Raw genomic sequence first — 18,347 nt, 5'->3', positions numbered from 1 at the left:
CTCTTTACAAGTCTACACGGAAGATCGTTCTCACGACTTGTGTGTACTCGTACGTCGTACAACGCGTGCGTCTTGCGGTTATACTATTATCCAAGTCGTATACAACCCACTCGGTTATTCCTGCTCGGAACAATACCAACATGTTGCGACAGCATTGGTATGACAATATCGTTATTATTTTATAATATGTTCTAATAATTTAACGTGCATATATATATTTATACCAGAAAGACGGTGGAAAAGAAGAAAAAGAAGATATATATAAATATGCGTGTGTGATTGTACATCCAATGGGTTTTATATGCATCTGATGTTCAGTACATATAAGTGCCCCACGTAAAATATTGTTGTCACTTTAAGAAAAATAACTAAACATAATGACATTTGAATCAGCGTGTTGATTTCAAAAGAAAAGATGCGCTGTAACGACCCGCGACTTTTGCTTTTACCTACGTGATGATAATCGTAGTGATTACGATCGTTTGTAGTTGCGTTCACGAACAATATACGAAATACTGTAAAACACGTTAATGAATAATGGTGTTTTATTATCCCCCCACTCCCGTCCCGCCAGCCACCCATCCTTCTATTCGTGATCACCAACGCGCCTAACGTGTACGCACTGCACTAGCGCAAGTGTCGAGGACCCTGGCAGAAAAACTGAAAAATAAATAAATAACATACCGGAGTATCTAGGATTGTTTCAAAAACGAGGAGACGAGCTTTGAATTATGAAAATGTTTCACGTCCCAGTTCCATCATCTCTTTCACTCGGAGTGCGCGAGCGAGTGTTTGAATAATGCGTACACTCGAACCTGCCCACCTCGAAAGTTGAACCATGTACAGCAGTGATGTTTAACCTTTTTTCTTCGGTAGGCAACTTTGGTAAATAATTATCTTAAATCGGTCCACTAAATATAAAAGTACGAGTAATATTAGTCTAATAATGTTATTTTGTTATACATAGTAGGTACACAATATACATGTATGCACGTATTGAATTTGTTTTCAAATATTTTATTGTCTACTGAGAAGATTACAGATTGAGGTACACACTTTCGGTACACATTAATTTGATCAGTACGCACTTTTAAGTGTATGGCTTATATCGTGAAATCTCTATTTGGACAGGGTCGAAAATAAAATTAATAATCTTTAAAAAAAATCGTATTTTATAATCATTTTACTTTTTTTTTTATTTTGTTTCATTTAAAAAAAAATTGTAGCTGGTCACATTAAATACTTTAAAGGGCCACATGTGGCCCACTGGCCGTTGGTTGGGCACCACTGATATACAGAGTGATTTTTTCGACAAGCCTTGCATCGGACGTTATGCTCTGACCACGTGTTGTATTTGTAGAATTTGAAATTGTATTAGAAATTTGAAGAATTACACATTGGTGCGATTACGATTATATCAACCTGACTACGCATTTTTTTTTTTAAACCGATTCAATTATTTAGACTATTCTCGTTGTGCTGGTATGTGAACATCGAACATTGCACTTACAAGTGCTATCACGGTTCATACTTGGATTTATTACACGCAAATTACACGTGCAATTAATAATTGTAGACGTTTCATTAAAAATAATATATATTTTTTTTAAAAAAATTCTAAAAAAACTGTTTGATTCGAAACTTATAATTTTACATAAACATTTTTAATTGTTGGTGCTAGTACATAATCGTACTTATTTATCTTCTTCGTAATATATAAGGATTGCAAATTTTAGATTATTCAAGGATCAATGGATGATAGGGTCTGAAAATGGATCATTAAGGGATATAAAGTGGACAAAAATCACAGATTGAAACTAATCGAATAAATGAAAATTTTTAACACTTGTAACTCAATACGTTATAGAATTATTTTATTTTACCCAATATAATCTAAATAAAAAAGTAATTCATTCCATAGAATTACAAGAAATATTTATTAAATATTAAAAAATGAGTTCACATCAATCAGAACTACGTTTGAAACAAAGCGATCACTCATCAGATTCGATCCATGTCGTCGTCGAACGAACAGCGTTAGTACACTCACGATAAAATTCATGCCCTATACGGTTTTAACGGGTCTTTAAAGATTTGACGAGCGTTCGTTAGTCGACGGCAAGATGTTTGATTCTTATAAATTTAAATCACTATTAGACACCGTTCGACTTCGGAAAACGAAAATTAATAACGTACAACATTATTATACACCGCGGGGCGAGTGAAAATAAAACTGTTAAATAATAATATAATGATTTGTTTCGAAAACGGTGCTGGACAGCAATCGACGGATGATGTGTACACGAAATAAATATTATTTGCGCTCGTATGCGCGACTCACCGTTTTCCCGTCAGTCATATTATTTTTCTCGTTATGCATGCACCGTAATAATAATAATAAACACATATATATATATATATTTGCCTTCGTCTCCGTTGCACCCCTTCCCTGTTGTTTCTCCGTATAAAAACTCCGCAACGTCCCAATGTCTTTCGCGTACCGTGGTTTTCATTATTATTATTTTACCGTCGTTATGAATATCATCTCATTAGCATTTTATTATTATTATTTTTTTGTCTTATATTTTATTTCATCGTAACTGTCAGTGCTTATAGTTGTACAGCTTCCGCACTTACGCACGCACATATATTATGTATTGCAATATTATGTATTGCTACCGCTGTTACCGTAATACGCGTGTGCCATTACGTGATTTATGAAACGCGCGAGAACCGATTAACGGGGTACGCGAACTACGAATACTTTCATTGTAATTTGACAACCGTTCGCCGCGTATGTAGGAGGTATATCGTATTTATAAACACCTGTCTGACCGTAAACGACCGACGGTCAACGAGACGGCAACATTTACCTGCGGTGTTGAATTACTGCTGAAATTCTTCGGTTGACATACTACATAAATGCCGCTGCCGTCGTTTTGTAGTAACATTTCCAAACCTAGTGGTGTTAAACTTTTTTTTTTTTTTTTGTATAAGTCATTTATCGCTTACAAGCGGTTATCGCAAATTATTGTCATTCGGAAGTGCATAATGCTTTTTGAATGCTGAAAGTTTTCAAAAGATGTTTTTTTTTTGTTTTACCCCTTTCATTAATTTTAATAAACGAAAAACATCTCGGTCTTTTCTGCGTTGTTTTGAATGATTAACGCGAAAAAAATATAACTATTTATTCTGTCGGTTTTGTGTAAAAATTATATTAAGTATGAAGAAATTTACGTTTAAAATTTTTCGTTTATGATTAATTAAAATTTCGTAAATATAACGAATTTTGCGCTTGAAAATCTGGATACGGCACAACTAATATAACTTTTTTTTTAATTAACTTTTTTTACACTTGTATGTGTATGAAATTAATATCGTGATATAGTTTATACTTTTAATTGAGAAATAATCGGACGATTAAATTATGTAATTTACGTTCATCTGGGAAGGTATTATTAAAAATCAGATTATCATATAGTTAATTAACTGTATTTTTGTATATCTATATTCAAACCGATAAAAATATTAATTACGTCGTTTAGACTTTAAATTCATTTAAACGAAAGCATAAAATATTAGACTTTAATGATAATAATTTATATTAAAACCTCTATTTTTAGTGTTTTTACTATGTATGTTTCCTTTTGAGTTAATTCAGAACTTTTAACTAATATGACATGTAAAGGAAACACGTCAAATTGTTGTTTACACACATCTTTTGTTTGTAAAATAAATATATTTGTTATTTTTGTTAGAAAATTTATCTTTATTCAAACTCATCAGAATGATAAACTACGTACGAAAATTAAATAGAAAGTATTTTAATTTATTGTGTTCGTATAAAATGCCTGGAAACTATGTTGACTTGTAGGAAAAGCGTTTCAAAATATAAAATTATTTTAAGAATGACAGAGAGTTTTGTTCAGAATAAAAAGTTTAGTCATAACCACTTTATGGTTAGATCGTTGGCGAAACTGCGAAGAAATTATTTCCTTCGAATCATATTTATTTCTGAGAGCGACCATACTTTGTAACCGATCACACGTGATTGTCGTTTTGATGAAATTCGTTTAACGTTTAGCATATTATTTTTACCAACAACAGGCGACATTGTACATTTGTATACACATTTTATTGTTGTTAGACCGCCATAATATTATCACAGACGTGACTCAATTGGTATTTTTTGAGTGTAACAGTCGGTGCGTTGCAGAATATTAACAATTATCAATCGTAAACGTTTAACGTGATGATTCCTTTTTGACGTTTAAATACATTTTATTGAATTTTTATAGTTGTCGTGATAGCACTTCAGATGTTCAAGTTTATTTACATTATTCGTTTGAATACAACATAGATTTATTGTATGTTTAATAAAATGAAAATAGTAGCCAAATACGTGTACAATTTTAATTTATTAGGTTTCAAACATTTTTATTATGATGGGTACAATATTATTTATATTTGTCGTAAAATATATGGTGGTAGTATTATTTAAATGAAGTTATCTCGAGATTTGACAAATCGTTTTGCACAGATAAATGTTCCAAACAGGATGTTAAGACATTTTACATACGTTATTTGTCAAAAAAAAAAAATAAACATGTTTTATGGCGTTGCGAATTTTTATTGTTGTTTGGCCAATTTTTTAAAGGTCATGACTCACCAGTTACGTTAGGTTAGGTTCGGTTCGTTTAAATATTTTAATTTTTTTTATTTTTTAACACCGTGTTTACGTTAAAATTGGCAATCGTTCAGAATTTAATATTAAAACAAAATATTACGCGCGTAGACATTAATATAAATCAAATCTGGAATAAAATCTATTAACCTGCTTGACGACGTGCAGCCATGTGATAACTCTAATGATTTTTCCTCGCGGTACCGCACTGTAGAGTCATGCGTGTAGAAGGATTTTTTCTTTTAGAAAACTCGCTACGCATTTTGAATAGATATTGTACGGATAAACAATATTATAATGTCATTAGATGGGGAAAAACTTGGTATCGCGTGTACCTACGTTGCTTTGATTTGAAAAAAAGTATACCAGCCGTGCGAGTCGTTTCCATATAGTGTACATTAATATTATTATTATGTTAATCTGACATGTGAACAAGAAGTGAGTACAATGGCTGGAAATAAATTAAACCATTTTTCCACGGTATAATCGATATATATTGATATATTATATATAGGTTATAAATTCTATTACGTTATCGTATGCGCCTTGCTACATACGTGAATTGACAGATATGCTAATGATTCGAACTGAAAATAGGAGTCCAATCAGACACCTCTAGGACATTCAGCACTAGGAAACGGTATACATCACTGCTGGCGGTGAATTATAATAATATAATAATGTCTTTAGTTCGGCCCGAGGTTGTTGCATATTATTATAGCTGGTACACCGATTACAAATTACAAACAAAACTGAAATCACCACGTACAGGTTATACTATTCAAAAACCGATTTTGATGCACGTATGCTGTATGCTGCGGAAGAGTAATGGCTCGGAACTTGATGACCATAAAAACATTAAAAAATGACCTAAATAATTACAAATATTTGTTTTAAATTAATAAAAATACATTTTTTTAAAATATTTTATTCTATTTTACTATAACATTCTATATAAATGTATCAAAACTTACAAATTACTCAAAATATGACATAAAGATGATAAAAAATGTTCTTAAAATATGAAATAAAAAAATGACAAACATTTGTTTTATACATTTATCAAAGCTTACAAATTACTTAAAAATTAAAATCATTGCATTGTATGATTAGAGCGTATTTGATTTCATCAAAAGTAAATCAATGATGATTATCTGTTTATAAATATTTATAATTGGAAAAATTTCTCTCAACGTCCACTGAAGTGTTTGGGAGACGCAGATGAGCACTAACCGACGTTTTAATTTTCGCCATTTTGAAAATATTACGAAAAAATAATAAAATTAGTTATTTGGATTCACATGCTAATGAAACATATTTATGGCCAGGATAACATCTTCTAAAAAGTTCGAAAAAAAAATGCAAAATACATCAACTTCCGAGCCCTAGTAATGATTTGTTTATCGACGGGAAAAATAAACGCTAAAAGGTTCGATGATATTCATAAATAGTTAACACGAAATATTTGATCTCGAACGATGTAGCATATTATATAATAATAAACGGTATTGTATCCCGTGGGATTTCGTTTATTTTTTACGATCGCCGTAGAATATAGAGCTTTTTAAGTACAATATCTGATTCGTCAGTTAAAAATAATATTTTTATTTTATATTTCCTCAAGGGTTTAGGCTTTAATGGGAGAATTTCGATCATGTTTTTTTATCTTCACTACGTTTATCATAGTTTTTAATAAAACGAAAAAAAGTTTAGTGTATTTTAAAATATTTTAGTGCTTCAACATCCTAAGCATTTTCATCCGATTAAAATATCACCACCTTTACAATTAAGGGTTCCATGATGGTTGCACCGAATTTCCATTGAAATAATTCTTGTACTAGCGTTGCAAAATAGCTGTCCGTGTAAGTAAAATAAAAATTCCTACACACTAATAATCATAATATATTAGTTTATCTGTTGAAAAGTTTAGGAATAATACGTTTATCAAACGAAATCGTAAAGGATATGTATTTCAAGAACTTGGGCAATATTTAAAAATAAAATAAAAATTTTTTTTTCTTTTGAAGTTATTCGAGTAAGTACGAAATACAATAAAATTTTCGCTGGAAGTTATTTTATGTATTGCCTTATATACGATATAAAAATAGTTTGATCGGTTTGAAAAATGATTTCAATACGAAACGGCGTTTGAAGTGCAACTTGACGGTTTTGCGTATCTAATGTCGTCTGAAGACAAAATAGCGAACAAAAGCCTGAACAATTACTAAAAGGCGAATATCTACGTTCAAAGCAAGACGTGACGGTATATAATAATAATGGTACTCATATAAATCCGTTAACTTTTTGATCTTTGATAATAAAATATACATGTAATACGTAATTTTTTTTTTTTTTTTGTATTCGGAATTCAAATTAATATAAGAGAGCGGATAAAAGGCACGCTATTATATCGATGCCGTGCACCCTTTCGTATTACGTTTCACCAGGCGCACGGGAGTGCAGGACGAAAAGACCATATTCCTACGGTAAAGATTATTGCGATCGCTTTTCAATATTTACACGTAATAATTGCAACATGGGTTGGGTTTCGGCGAATGGTTACACAGTGTTATTTGCGCGCGTGTACAGTCATCCGTGGACCTCTATAGATGTTATAATATATTTTAATGTGATCTAACGTGTTGGCCGTTGTAGTTTACGGTGCATATGGATGTGCGGTTGTTGGCGGAATAATAGATTCAAATATGCGTCAGCGCTTCATCATCAATGTTTGGCCCTCGGGTTTTACAATTCAATCACGACAGGTCCGGACAGTGTCTCATAGGATCTCATAAAAGGAGTGTGGAGTAGGATATCGAAAAATGTTAATGAACACCGAAATAATAATTTCGTATCGACGCTGGGAGCGTTTATACGTATTTTAGTGCACGAGTATATACTACACAAATAATTGCAGCGCGGTGTTGACGATTGTGGTTAAAAACGCCTACGTCTAAATGTCTAACTATTTATTTGAATAAAAGTAGATATGACTATACATCTCGGTGAAAAAGTCCGAAGCTGAGTGAAGTTGGAGCGCTGTAACGTTCCGTGGAAATGTACGACGTGAGAAGGGGGTGGGATAGCTGCGAATAGAAAATAAAGAAGGGTGGAGTGATGAATAGGAACCAGAAGGGATACAGAGGATAAGAGTAACCCATCGAGGTCATCGAGATTACTATTGACGAAATGAAAACACGGACCGCAGTGATACGTTTGACGATAAAGACTGGTCAATACAAATCCGTATCGATATTAAAATACGGGGTTGAAACGGACATCATTTGGATATTGAAATATATTTGTATAGATTTTAAAAAGACCAAACTGTTTTTGTTCGTTACATTCCCGACATTTGACGTCATTTTCAGCGCAAAGAAGCAACCGTTGTTGAAAAAAATAAGTATGACCTCGGAGAAACTTTGTTGAAAAATGACCGCGCTGTAAAACAACACCGTCCCGATGTTTGTGTCCGGGCAAAGACGCACGGACGAAGCACGGGAACAGGACCGAAGAGATTGACTAGCAAAAGAAGGAAATTAATTATCCGGATAGAAATTATTGTTATTATAAATTATAATAATTATTATTTTTAAGCTATTATTGCATTACACAAGACGCGCGTGTACAGATAATAATACGGTCCGTATATAATAATTATATATATAATAATATTGTTTTCTGTAACACATGTTCTCGAACATGATAAAATGCGATTGATTTAAGATCGACCGACGTTAAAAGCAATCGTTGCGTAAGAATATTATATAGGCCCCCTAGTGCTAGTCCGAAAACCCGTTCGGATGCGCGCATATCAGGACACAGGAATCAGTGGTGTGTCACGCGTGATATTCGTTTCGGGCCCGTTTCACGTGCACTTGGCTGGAAACGGTTTTGTAAACCGTTTTATGACTACCTATAAAATACATTAATCCGAAGCGCGTTTAGGATGCGTCCGGTCGTGTGTTCGACCCGTCGATGAATTTTGATTCCGAACAATAATTCCTATTTGATTTTTCTTCCGCATTCTGTCTACGTTCCTGTGCGTGCATAGTTTTATATTCTACAGCTTTTGAAATACCCACTTATTCGAATTCCGACGGCTTAATTTTGGTTGTGAATTTATTGAAATTTAAACAGAATATAAAATTAAACAGCATATTTTTGTTACTATTATTATTTTTGTTCGAACTATTTTCGCTTAAAATATACCTATAATTTTGTAAATACTTATATGTGTCTTTGAAAACCACCGATAAAACTAATAAATAAATACTTGTTCGGAATTAGAAAATCAACGAGAAAATACTTTTTTTTTATAGAATTAAATTCAAATCATAGAAATTGGCTACTTAAAGTGTAACAGTTAACAATGCGAAAATACTGATTTGAAATTAGCACTGCGCTCAGTGAACGTCGTTAATGAACAGGGCATACAAAGGTTATTATGAACCGATGATCCGTATTAGGATAGTGACGAACCGGCGGCAGTGGCGATGGTGGGCGTGTGACACGACTATCAGCCGTTTCTCGTGAATATCAGGTACACATAATGTTATGCACGTATTTAAAGTTCATCATTATCATCGATTTCCGCGCGCGCTCGCTATTGCGTAACGATTCAGAAAGATTTATTTGTTGTTTCGTCTTCCCCCCACTCAACCCTCCCGGCATGTATCGAGTTTCGGATAGTTAAATGTTCACATGCCGTACGGAAATAACCGTAGAGTGTGTACCTGATGTAGGTGTATCCGATCTCCGTAGCCGTATCGGCCGTTTCCTCGACCCCACGTAATTAGCACACGAAAACCATAAAATAATAATGAATGTAAAACACTCAATCGTCGTTGTCGACGAAAACTCGAATCGCTTTAATACACTGTAGGATGAGTTCTTCAAAATTGGCTATGTTCGAGCAAAATAAATTTCTTGAAAAACAATTTACTTTATGTAGCCTAGAACACGATTAGGTATGAAAATGTATGCAACGTTGTCAAATTTACTAATTTCATCGTATTTTATCTAAATATAGAATACATATACATATACATATACTTAGTTCTAAAATAATTCATAAGAAAATTAATAATAAAATAGTAAATAAAATGAGGATAACTAAATTAAAGAAAAGTAATTAATAAATAAATAAAATCGACAGTTTTTATTTGAATGAAATTATTGTTTATAAATTATTTGAAAATGCTTAAATTTGGATTCCTTGACATCTATAACTTACTAATTTCACCGAAACTCGGAAAATACCGTTTAGTATAACGGAAATAACAAAATTTCATTATATCTTATATATTTAATATCATTATGAATAAACATAGGTAATGAATGCAATTACTTAGTTATTAATAAAACACTAAGTATTTACTAACTTTTTTTAAGTTCTCTTATATAGGTATGTGGTTAGACCAATACTAGTATGAAAATCGGTATTAACGTTTATAACTGCGTATGCAATCGTGTAATTAAAAATCAGGTAAAATCGTACGGGATTGTGTAGCTTAAAAAGATATCGCCGATAATAAACGTACGCAATCGTGTTTTACACTTTATGTAGATTTAGTATGAAATCTAAACACTGATCAGTGTGACTGCTCGTTCAACGTGTATTCCAGATCGATTTGTCATGATTGTGTATTCATTTTCGTGTAATTTTCGTCTTATTTAGATAATCCTTTAATGTTTTCTGTATTATCTAGCTAAATGTCTTTAATGTTTTCTTAGATAAAAGAGAAATATTTATTTATTTAGGACCAAATCAAAATTGTTTTCCCGGTGCAAGGGATATAAGTTATTGTAATGTGATCTTATAGGAAATAAGTACTCGAGGAAATTATGCCCAAACGGAAATTGAATAAATGCTTCTTTATTGACTAGAATACCGCAATCAAATTCTAAACAGTGAAAACTAAGTTCGATTTCTTTTATATAAAATAATTTATACACTTAGCATTTATATAAGCTATCAAAAGCAAGTTATTTTCAGATTATAGTGATCTCTTATATATTATATAAATACGTAATTTAAGGTCAAACTTATCGAATATCTGATGAGACACGGTGTTTGCGTTTGGTATTTATTTGATGAGCTCTAGGTTATCTCGACATTTTGAGCTTGCCATGAATGGCCAAGACCCGATCAGAAATATATTATTTTACGAGAATTATTTCCACGAGACGCTTAGTTGATCGCTGAGTGCTAGTTTTTAATAGAGATCTACAAACATACGTGGAATGCAAATAAGTCATTGTACTGTGGGATCTCGAGAGTTGAGTTTTAGCGTTTTTCAGGTTATAGGTCTATATTATGTAAGATAAATATAACTAAACGATTGATAAATAATATATTATTTTAAAAGTTGTATTCTAAAAATGCCAGACGGTATATTTTCAGTGCGTTATTACGTTTTATTAAACAACTTACGCATTTTATTTTAGCTCGTATAGATAACCACCAGTTTTATATTAATGATAACATAAATTATGTCCTATAGTATAGTATTACAACAACGATAGGTATACGAATGACGTATGCGCGTAATGCGTAATAATTTTATTAAGCCGACTGTTTACACAGGTATATTTATAGTTGGTGCTTTTAGTCAGATATTCGTGAGCACTTTGGTGACGGGGCGTTGGGGGTTAGAATTGTTTACCGTTGGTCACGAATACGAACTCAAATAAGTGGTAAAAAGAAATATGGACGTTTTGTTTAAAAGTTAATGTAAATATATTCTACGAAATCTTATAAGGCCAGTATTTAAATAGGCCTCCGATCAGAAGTTGTACCTCGGCTAAGACTTTATCAGATCCCGAGAACTGTGTACCGGACGATGTCTAATGATATTTGTGTAGTGTTGGTACTGTTTCACAGTTTATATTTTTGATCATCGTCAAAACTAATCAATATTTATCGGACGCTGCCGTGAAAGGAATCGGTCAACGGGTGACCGAAAGTTCGGTTTCATTTTATTAACAGTAAAAATATAATATCTAACAATAATAATAATTTATTGATAATGACGTCTCGTACATATCTGTACGCTAATACTCGCTCTCAATGGTTTTTGTTGATTTTCTTGTTCACCTTTTACGGTTTGAAATCTTATTAATTTACAAGCCGAGTGGTTTTTCTTCAAATCTAATATCAGTGTCAGCGGGCTATTTTGTCATGCATAACTTTGTTCATGTTTACATATTTATTTATGTAAGCTGTAGGTCAGAGTGTGTTCAAATATTGATTAGGTCGACAAAATCCAAGCGAAATACATGTGTACGATTGTTATGAGAATGTAACTAATTATTAAATATTTTTTATTGCGTCGTAAAAAAAAAAGTACTTCAATAACCGTGTTTATAAACGTATTGTGTAGTGATTTTTTTTACGCATATTCGTATTGATGGCACCTGTACTCCATTCATTTGATAGCGAGTCTGCAGTTACTGCAATTATATAAAAAATAAACGGTTTCAAAATTTTATTTTATATAACCATAAATAACTTTATATAACTGATTCAAAACTTATCTGAAAATAATGGAAATAATTACGAATGTAAGACAGGCTAAAATAATTTACAAGCTTGAAATATACAATATAGTAGTAGGTAGTACAAGCGTTCAATGGAGGTCGCTGGCGTTCTCAGTGATATCATTTACATTAAATTATTTAATGGACTTAACATCAATAAGAGTTTTAAATATTGAATTGCAAATATCATTTGCACATTGTTTTTATTTGGGATAGCGAAATACCGTTAGTCGAATTTTCATAGAAAATCGAGATTTTGATAGTGTTTCTATAAATGTTGGAAATTTAAATTTTGTTTTGGTTTAATATCCAAAAGATTTTCTCATTAATATTCTTACGCCTCTTTAGTTATTTATTTTTCACCAATGAACAAAAGAAGTATTTCATGAAGAAAAATAAAAGTTTTTAAAATCAGTATATCACTGAAAATAACCGTTTCTGAAAGAATATCTTTTTTTTACCAATATAATTTTGATTTTTATCCGTAGTTCCGAATGTTTTTATTTTTTCATTTTAATTCATGCAAAACTTGATGAATATTGGTTTTTCTTTCATCTTGAATTATTCTACGTTCTATATCTTATAGTTATAAATCTTATATTTTCATTAAAAACTTTTTTATTTTTAATAACAGATTTGAACTATTGTTAATGTTCAACAGTAACGGCAACTGCAGTGCGCTTATATATATATAATAATATCAAACTAAATATGTATATAGTTTGATATTTTTATTATACGATGGAATGAATTCATTAATGAATTATGATAATTTTGCTTTGTTTTTATACGGTGTTTTTGGAAAACTATAAAGTTACCAGAAAAAACTTCCGAGTGAACCGTATTTAGCGTTTGAACAGTATATCAAATAATTTTTTTTTTAATTACGAAAACGTGCACCGGGTTTCGTAAATGCTTTAAATCATGTGACATGTGTTGGAACTCGCCAGTATATATTTATGAATATTTTTTTGTTATTTCAGTTTTAATAACAAGAATTTTTTTTTTTGAATCATACGTTTTGTGACGGGGAGGAAAAAACACTATAGATGTTAATAATACAAATTTATTATTTGATCGCTACTCAAATGTCGGAATGTCGAACGGGTGGATATTGTTTACGTACTGCAATAATTGCAATCATTTATAATTATTATAAATTTGATATAATGTGTAGCTCGTACATAATAGGTCGTTGGGTCTACATCGTGAATCAAACCCGTCAGTATATCACAGCCCACGCTGATCATGATTTTGAAAAAAAATGAAATTTTTAACACAAAATTCAATAGCATATATTAAACGACAAAGTTCTAAAGCGAAATGTACTAGTGGGCCACCAGAGTGGTAACTGAGCACCAATCAAAACCTTGAAATGTTTGAACAGCGAAATCAACAGTCGTGAAAAATAATATGTGAATTAAATACATTTAGTACTTTCGGTTTATTTGTTTTCAATGTATGTACGTTCGATTTCAATCCTAAAAAATTTGTGTTTATTTTTATGTAAAGTAAATTTTTAAATTTGTCTCAAATTTTTTTTATTAACCTAAAAAATTCCATAAAAATGTTCCTAAAGATAATCCGATGTGTCTTATTGATCCAAATTATTCATACTTTGATAGTAATAATAATAAACAGTTTTTGTTTTTGTTTTCAAAATAATCATTATCAGTATATTATAATTTAGTATTATTCCCGCATTGTTGTTTTAGAGAAGGGGTCTCAAAACAATTTAATTTGGGGGCCGTATAAAATATCAAAATCTCTAAGAGTGTCATAATTTTAATGTATCCTATACAGGTGATAATTATCGCATGTGTGCGATAATGATTTGGGATGCTACACATATTTGCAGATGATTTACCGTTCTTCAGAGGTCGGTAAAAACTTGTTCGTATATTGGATACAGGTCTTGGGCCATAATTTGGCGACCCCTAATTTAGAGCATAACAGTGTTCTCAACTTTCTTTAACTGTCTTTACCCTTTTTAAATTTTCAAATATCTTTCATCCTTCCAGCTTTATTAAAAAAAAAAAAAAAAAAAACTAATAGCTTAATTTTTATAGTATGCCATTTAAATTTAATAATAATTTGTATCTGTACTTTTTTTCAAAGTTGAGAATACATAGATTTTGTTTAATTCGACAAAACTCATAATATTAAAAAGTGACAGAAAAATTTCCTTAAATGAAACGTTTTTCTCAAAATAAAAATCCAAGTGGGAAATAACTTCTTTAGAGTGTTAATTAAAGTTTTTTTTTTTAAAAAACCATAGATTGTAACCTAGCTACACCTATTTTTGGTATCCCGACAACATATAGCCGGTAAAATATAGCGTGACCAAAATATCGCTACTAAAATATGGCGAAACCAATATATCGTAAAGAAATAATACCATCGTACATTATTATCGCGTCTGTATATTGCATTTAACTTTATCTTATCTAATCGTATTCACTTTTTACCTTTTTTTTTGAGAGTTCGACGATTATCTTCAAGGTATTTTATGAATATAATATATAATTTTTTTTTTTTAATTCTTAAATCAATTATACTTTATAACAATATTACATGCTTAAAATTGCATTATTTATAATAAAATTACTGTTATATTTCATGCTGACGATATGTATAGTGGCGATATTTTAGTTGCGATATTTTGTTAGTGATTCCTGGTTTTTTAGTTTCATTCCTGGTACACAGTTGATATATACCATCATCTATTATCAAGAATAACACAATTAATGATTAAACGTATATCATTTTTTAAATTTGAATTTGTGTCTCAGTAACAACTGCTGGTATATTACGACCACCTAACCATGTCTTCATTAATATCTGCTACTGAAAACCGAACCACTGTCGACTGGAAGATATGTTTTACCCGACAAGATTTTTCATCTTATCAGATTGTAAATACTAATTTACATACTTTTTCTGTGACCGAAATCTACGAGGATTTTTTTTTGTATTCAATGGTCTTAGCGCTAAAACTTCATCGTGTTGTTTTTACCCATATTAAAATTTTAAAATTCTAGTTCCTTACAAAAACTTTCCATGTTCATTGTTAAGTGTTAACGTTGTGCACCGTACTGATAATAATTTGAACGCATTACAACTGACAAATTACTATGGCATTAGACATCATTATGATAAGTCACTTATGGCAATCGTTATCGAAACGGCTACGTGGCCGCAAGAATATATTGCCTAATTCTGATTAGACATTATATATAATGACTTGGTAATGTGTATGTTATATAATTTACCTGGAAATATCAGTCATTTTACTAAACGCCTAGGCATTAAGTATAATGCCTGAATTATACATAATTATACATACCAACGGGAACACATACATGGCAGGTTAATTGAATCATATGTTTCTTAATTTATAATATTTTATATTTTAATATATACTCATTTTTAAAAATAATTATTTTAATTTGAAACTATTTATTTTTATTTTTATACGTGTACCTAAACATAACAGAAAAATGAATATACTAAGAATAATTCACCGTTATTTTTTTCGTAGTTAAAGCATTTCGTGTTGTGTGAATATTTTCCCTATTTATTTTTGACGATATTCCTACGGTATCGTGTGACAGAATAGGTGCATGCATTATAACATAACAGAAAGCGTGTCCAACAAACAATAAAATAAAACAACCAAATAACAAATATAATAACAAGTGTATTACTATAAAACTATAAAATTAAAATCACATATCGCTGTAGTAAAATACACTTGCTACACAATAAATATTAGAGTGTTGTAGGAAATCCGGTTTTTCTACAATATTATTCGAATAATCCGAACAAGTTATGACTACTATTTTTTTTTCACTAGCTATCAATTAATAATCGACAATCATTACTGTTGTTGTTGGTTCTCATCGTGCGTTTGGAATAAGACCGAAATGACGAACTCGTCGCCAGGCAGTAGCAGTTTTTGTACGCGGGAGTACACGTTAGCAGACTACGTTTTCAGGTAATCCTCTGTGGTTTGTTCGTATCGGTGTACAATACTTTCACGTAGCCGTTGCAGTTGGTCTGAAACGTGTACAGGATCACGGTCGTCTGGCGGTCGCACCGGACTTGGTACGCGCACGTGCACGTCGTTTCCAGATCCGATTCGGTCAGTTTCGTGCTGTTACTCGAATAGTTGCAGAATCCTTGCATCAACGTGACGATTACGGGCCCTTCGAGCCGCATGCTCTTGCTGTACTGCACGCACACGTCCGTGCACGTCTTCGATCCCCGGTTGGTGAACTTAAGCCCGGACAAGGTGTCGGCCTGCACCAGCAGGTGGATTTCGCACATGTTGAGCATGACCTTCGACGGGAACGCGGAACCTGGTAACAGCGCGGGAAAACGGAAGGATAAAAAACCGAGAAACAGGAGTCGGTCGGACGAGATACGCAGCTCTGGTCGAGTTGAGACTCCGGTCGGATCATGTCAACGTTTCTTATTAAAACGCTTTGAAAAAATAAAATAAAATATCGTGTCGAAGGATTTTCGATAATCTTTTTTTATCCAACTGCGAACAATGTACGAACAACTTTCTATTCGACTTTCGAGATTTTTTTCGTCACCCCGCAATCGATTTATTGTCATGTTACACGGAAATGCGATAAGAAAAAATGAACATTTCGAATATCCATAAATACAACATGAAATTGGGAACTTTTGTAGACAATGTTAGATTATTGGTTGTACCGTAAATAATATGATCGTACGTAGTAGAAATGCACATTTGTATAATATGAAAATCTTGAATAGAGATACAAAAATAATTGATGCATTTAAATAATGGATTTTTTTATCACGTTAATCGTGTAAGCCTATATCAATTTTTTTAATTTCCGTAACCGTCTGATGATCATCCCGATCATCATTCAATAAAGCTTTGCGTATCCTCAATAAATTGTATAGCTTATTTTGTTTATTTATTTTTTTTTATTTTTGCTTCTTATTATTATTATATATTATCATACATTGCGATATACAATAAAATAAGAAAAAATACTGGTTTTTCTTTGTCACAAGTGTTAATAATTAATTTAAATAAATTATATAGTAATTAATGCTGTGTACGGGTTTGATTTTTATAATAGAAGTTTTGCATTTTATGTGTATATTTTCGAAACACGAACCGTTTTAAATAAATCAAACTCGTACATATTTATTTTTTTTTCGTATACCCTCAAGCTTACGCTGACCATTGGTCGAGAAATGCTTGGGAAAATTCGGGTTTGTTTCCCAAAAATTAGACATATTAAAACCACTAAACCGTCGGAATACGTTACCCAAAACTTCCAAAGGATCCCTGTACAGACCGCAGCCCTCAGGCGTTTCACGTCTCTGTCGACGCTCTCCTCGTTGCGCAGCAACGAGTTGCTCGTTCGCAATCCGTCGGAATTGATCAGGTCCAGCGGAATCGCTGAAATTATGTAAGCACTCATCTTTTTCGTTTTGGATGTGACACAATTTTCGAAAGTATTTTGTTTGCTTGTAATTGTACACGGGTTGGTGGCACCAAACGACCGAATACAACTGGAAAATGGCAACGAAACTGGGGAACACGTACATTGTGCAGTCGCAGACACAGACTCCGTCGCCAGAGAATTTTTTTTACACTGTTAGTACAAACAGTGAACCCATCTCATTAGCAACCGTGGCTGGTAATATGATGAATTATTTGTATTTATGTAAATTTTATTTAATTTTATTCTTACTATCTAGTTGTATTGAATAACTTGTGAAAATAAAAATAAAAATACTCAGTTGTACCTCGACTACAAAATATTTCTTGGTAAACTTTTAATATCAATGTTATTTATTATTATTATTATTATAACTAATGAGGTATCCTTTTCGTATTATTTTGGATTTAAGACAAAACTTAAAATTGAAAAATGGTTTATCACAATAGCGCCATAATAGATGTATAAATATTTTGTAACCTTTATGAATAAATATTAGAATTTAAAAAAGGTTATATAACTCGCTAAAAATTAAGTACCGTAACCTGTGATATTGCATAAATAATGTACTTCCCTTTAACTTTGATCATGAGTCAGTTTACTCTAATATTAAAGCTAACGACAAAAAA

The 18,347-nt window shown here is 31.7% G+C and overlaps 1 protein-coding gene across 1 annotated transcript; it reads right to left on the bottom strand.

Annotated features, from left to right (window-relative positions):
* Positions 1 to 16,197: 16,197 nt before the first annotated feature.
* On the bottom strand, positions 16,198 to 17,925 carry LOC112692910. Its single transcript, XM_025567732.1, has 2 exons — positions 17,542 to 17,925; positions 16,198 to 16,587 (listed from the first exon to the last, which is right to left on the bottom strand). The coding sequence occupies exons 1-2, from the start codon at positions 17,822 to 17,824 to the stop codon at positions 16,220 to 16,222; spliced, it is 651 nt and encodes a 216-aa protein (XP_025423517.1). The 5' UTR covers positions 17,825 to 17,925; the 3' UTR covers positions 16,198 to 16,219.
* Between the last annotated feature and the right edge of the window lie 422 nt (positions 17,926 to 18,347).

Source organism: Sipha flava, unplaced genomic scaffold (assembly GCF_003268045.1).
Source record: "Sipha flava isolate LNK unplaced genomic scaffold, YSA_version1 78_pilon_pilon, whole genome shotgun sequence".
Taxonomy (NCBI): Eukaryota; Metazoa; Arthropoda; class Insecta; order Hemiptera; family Aphididae; genus Sipha; species Sipha flava.
The sequence above is the reverse complement of the archived record's forward strand: the minus strand, read 5'-3'. Positions and strand labels throughout refer to the sequence as shown.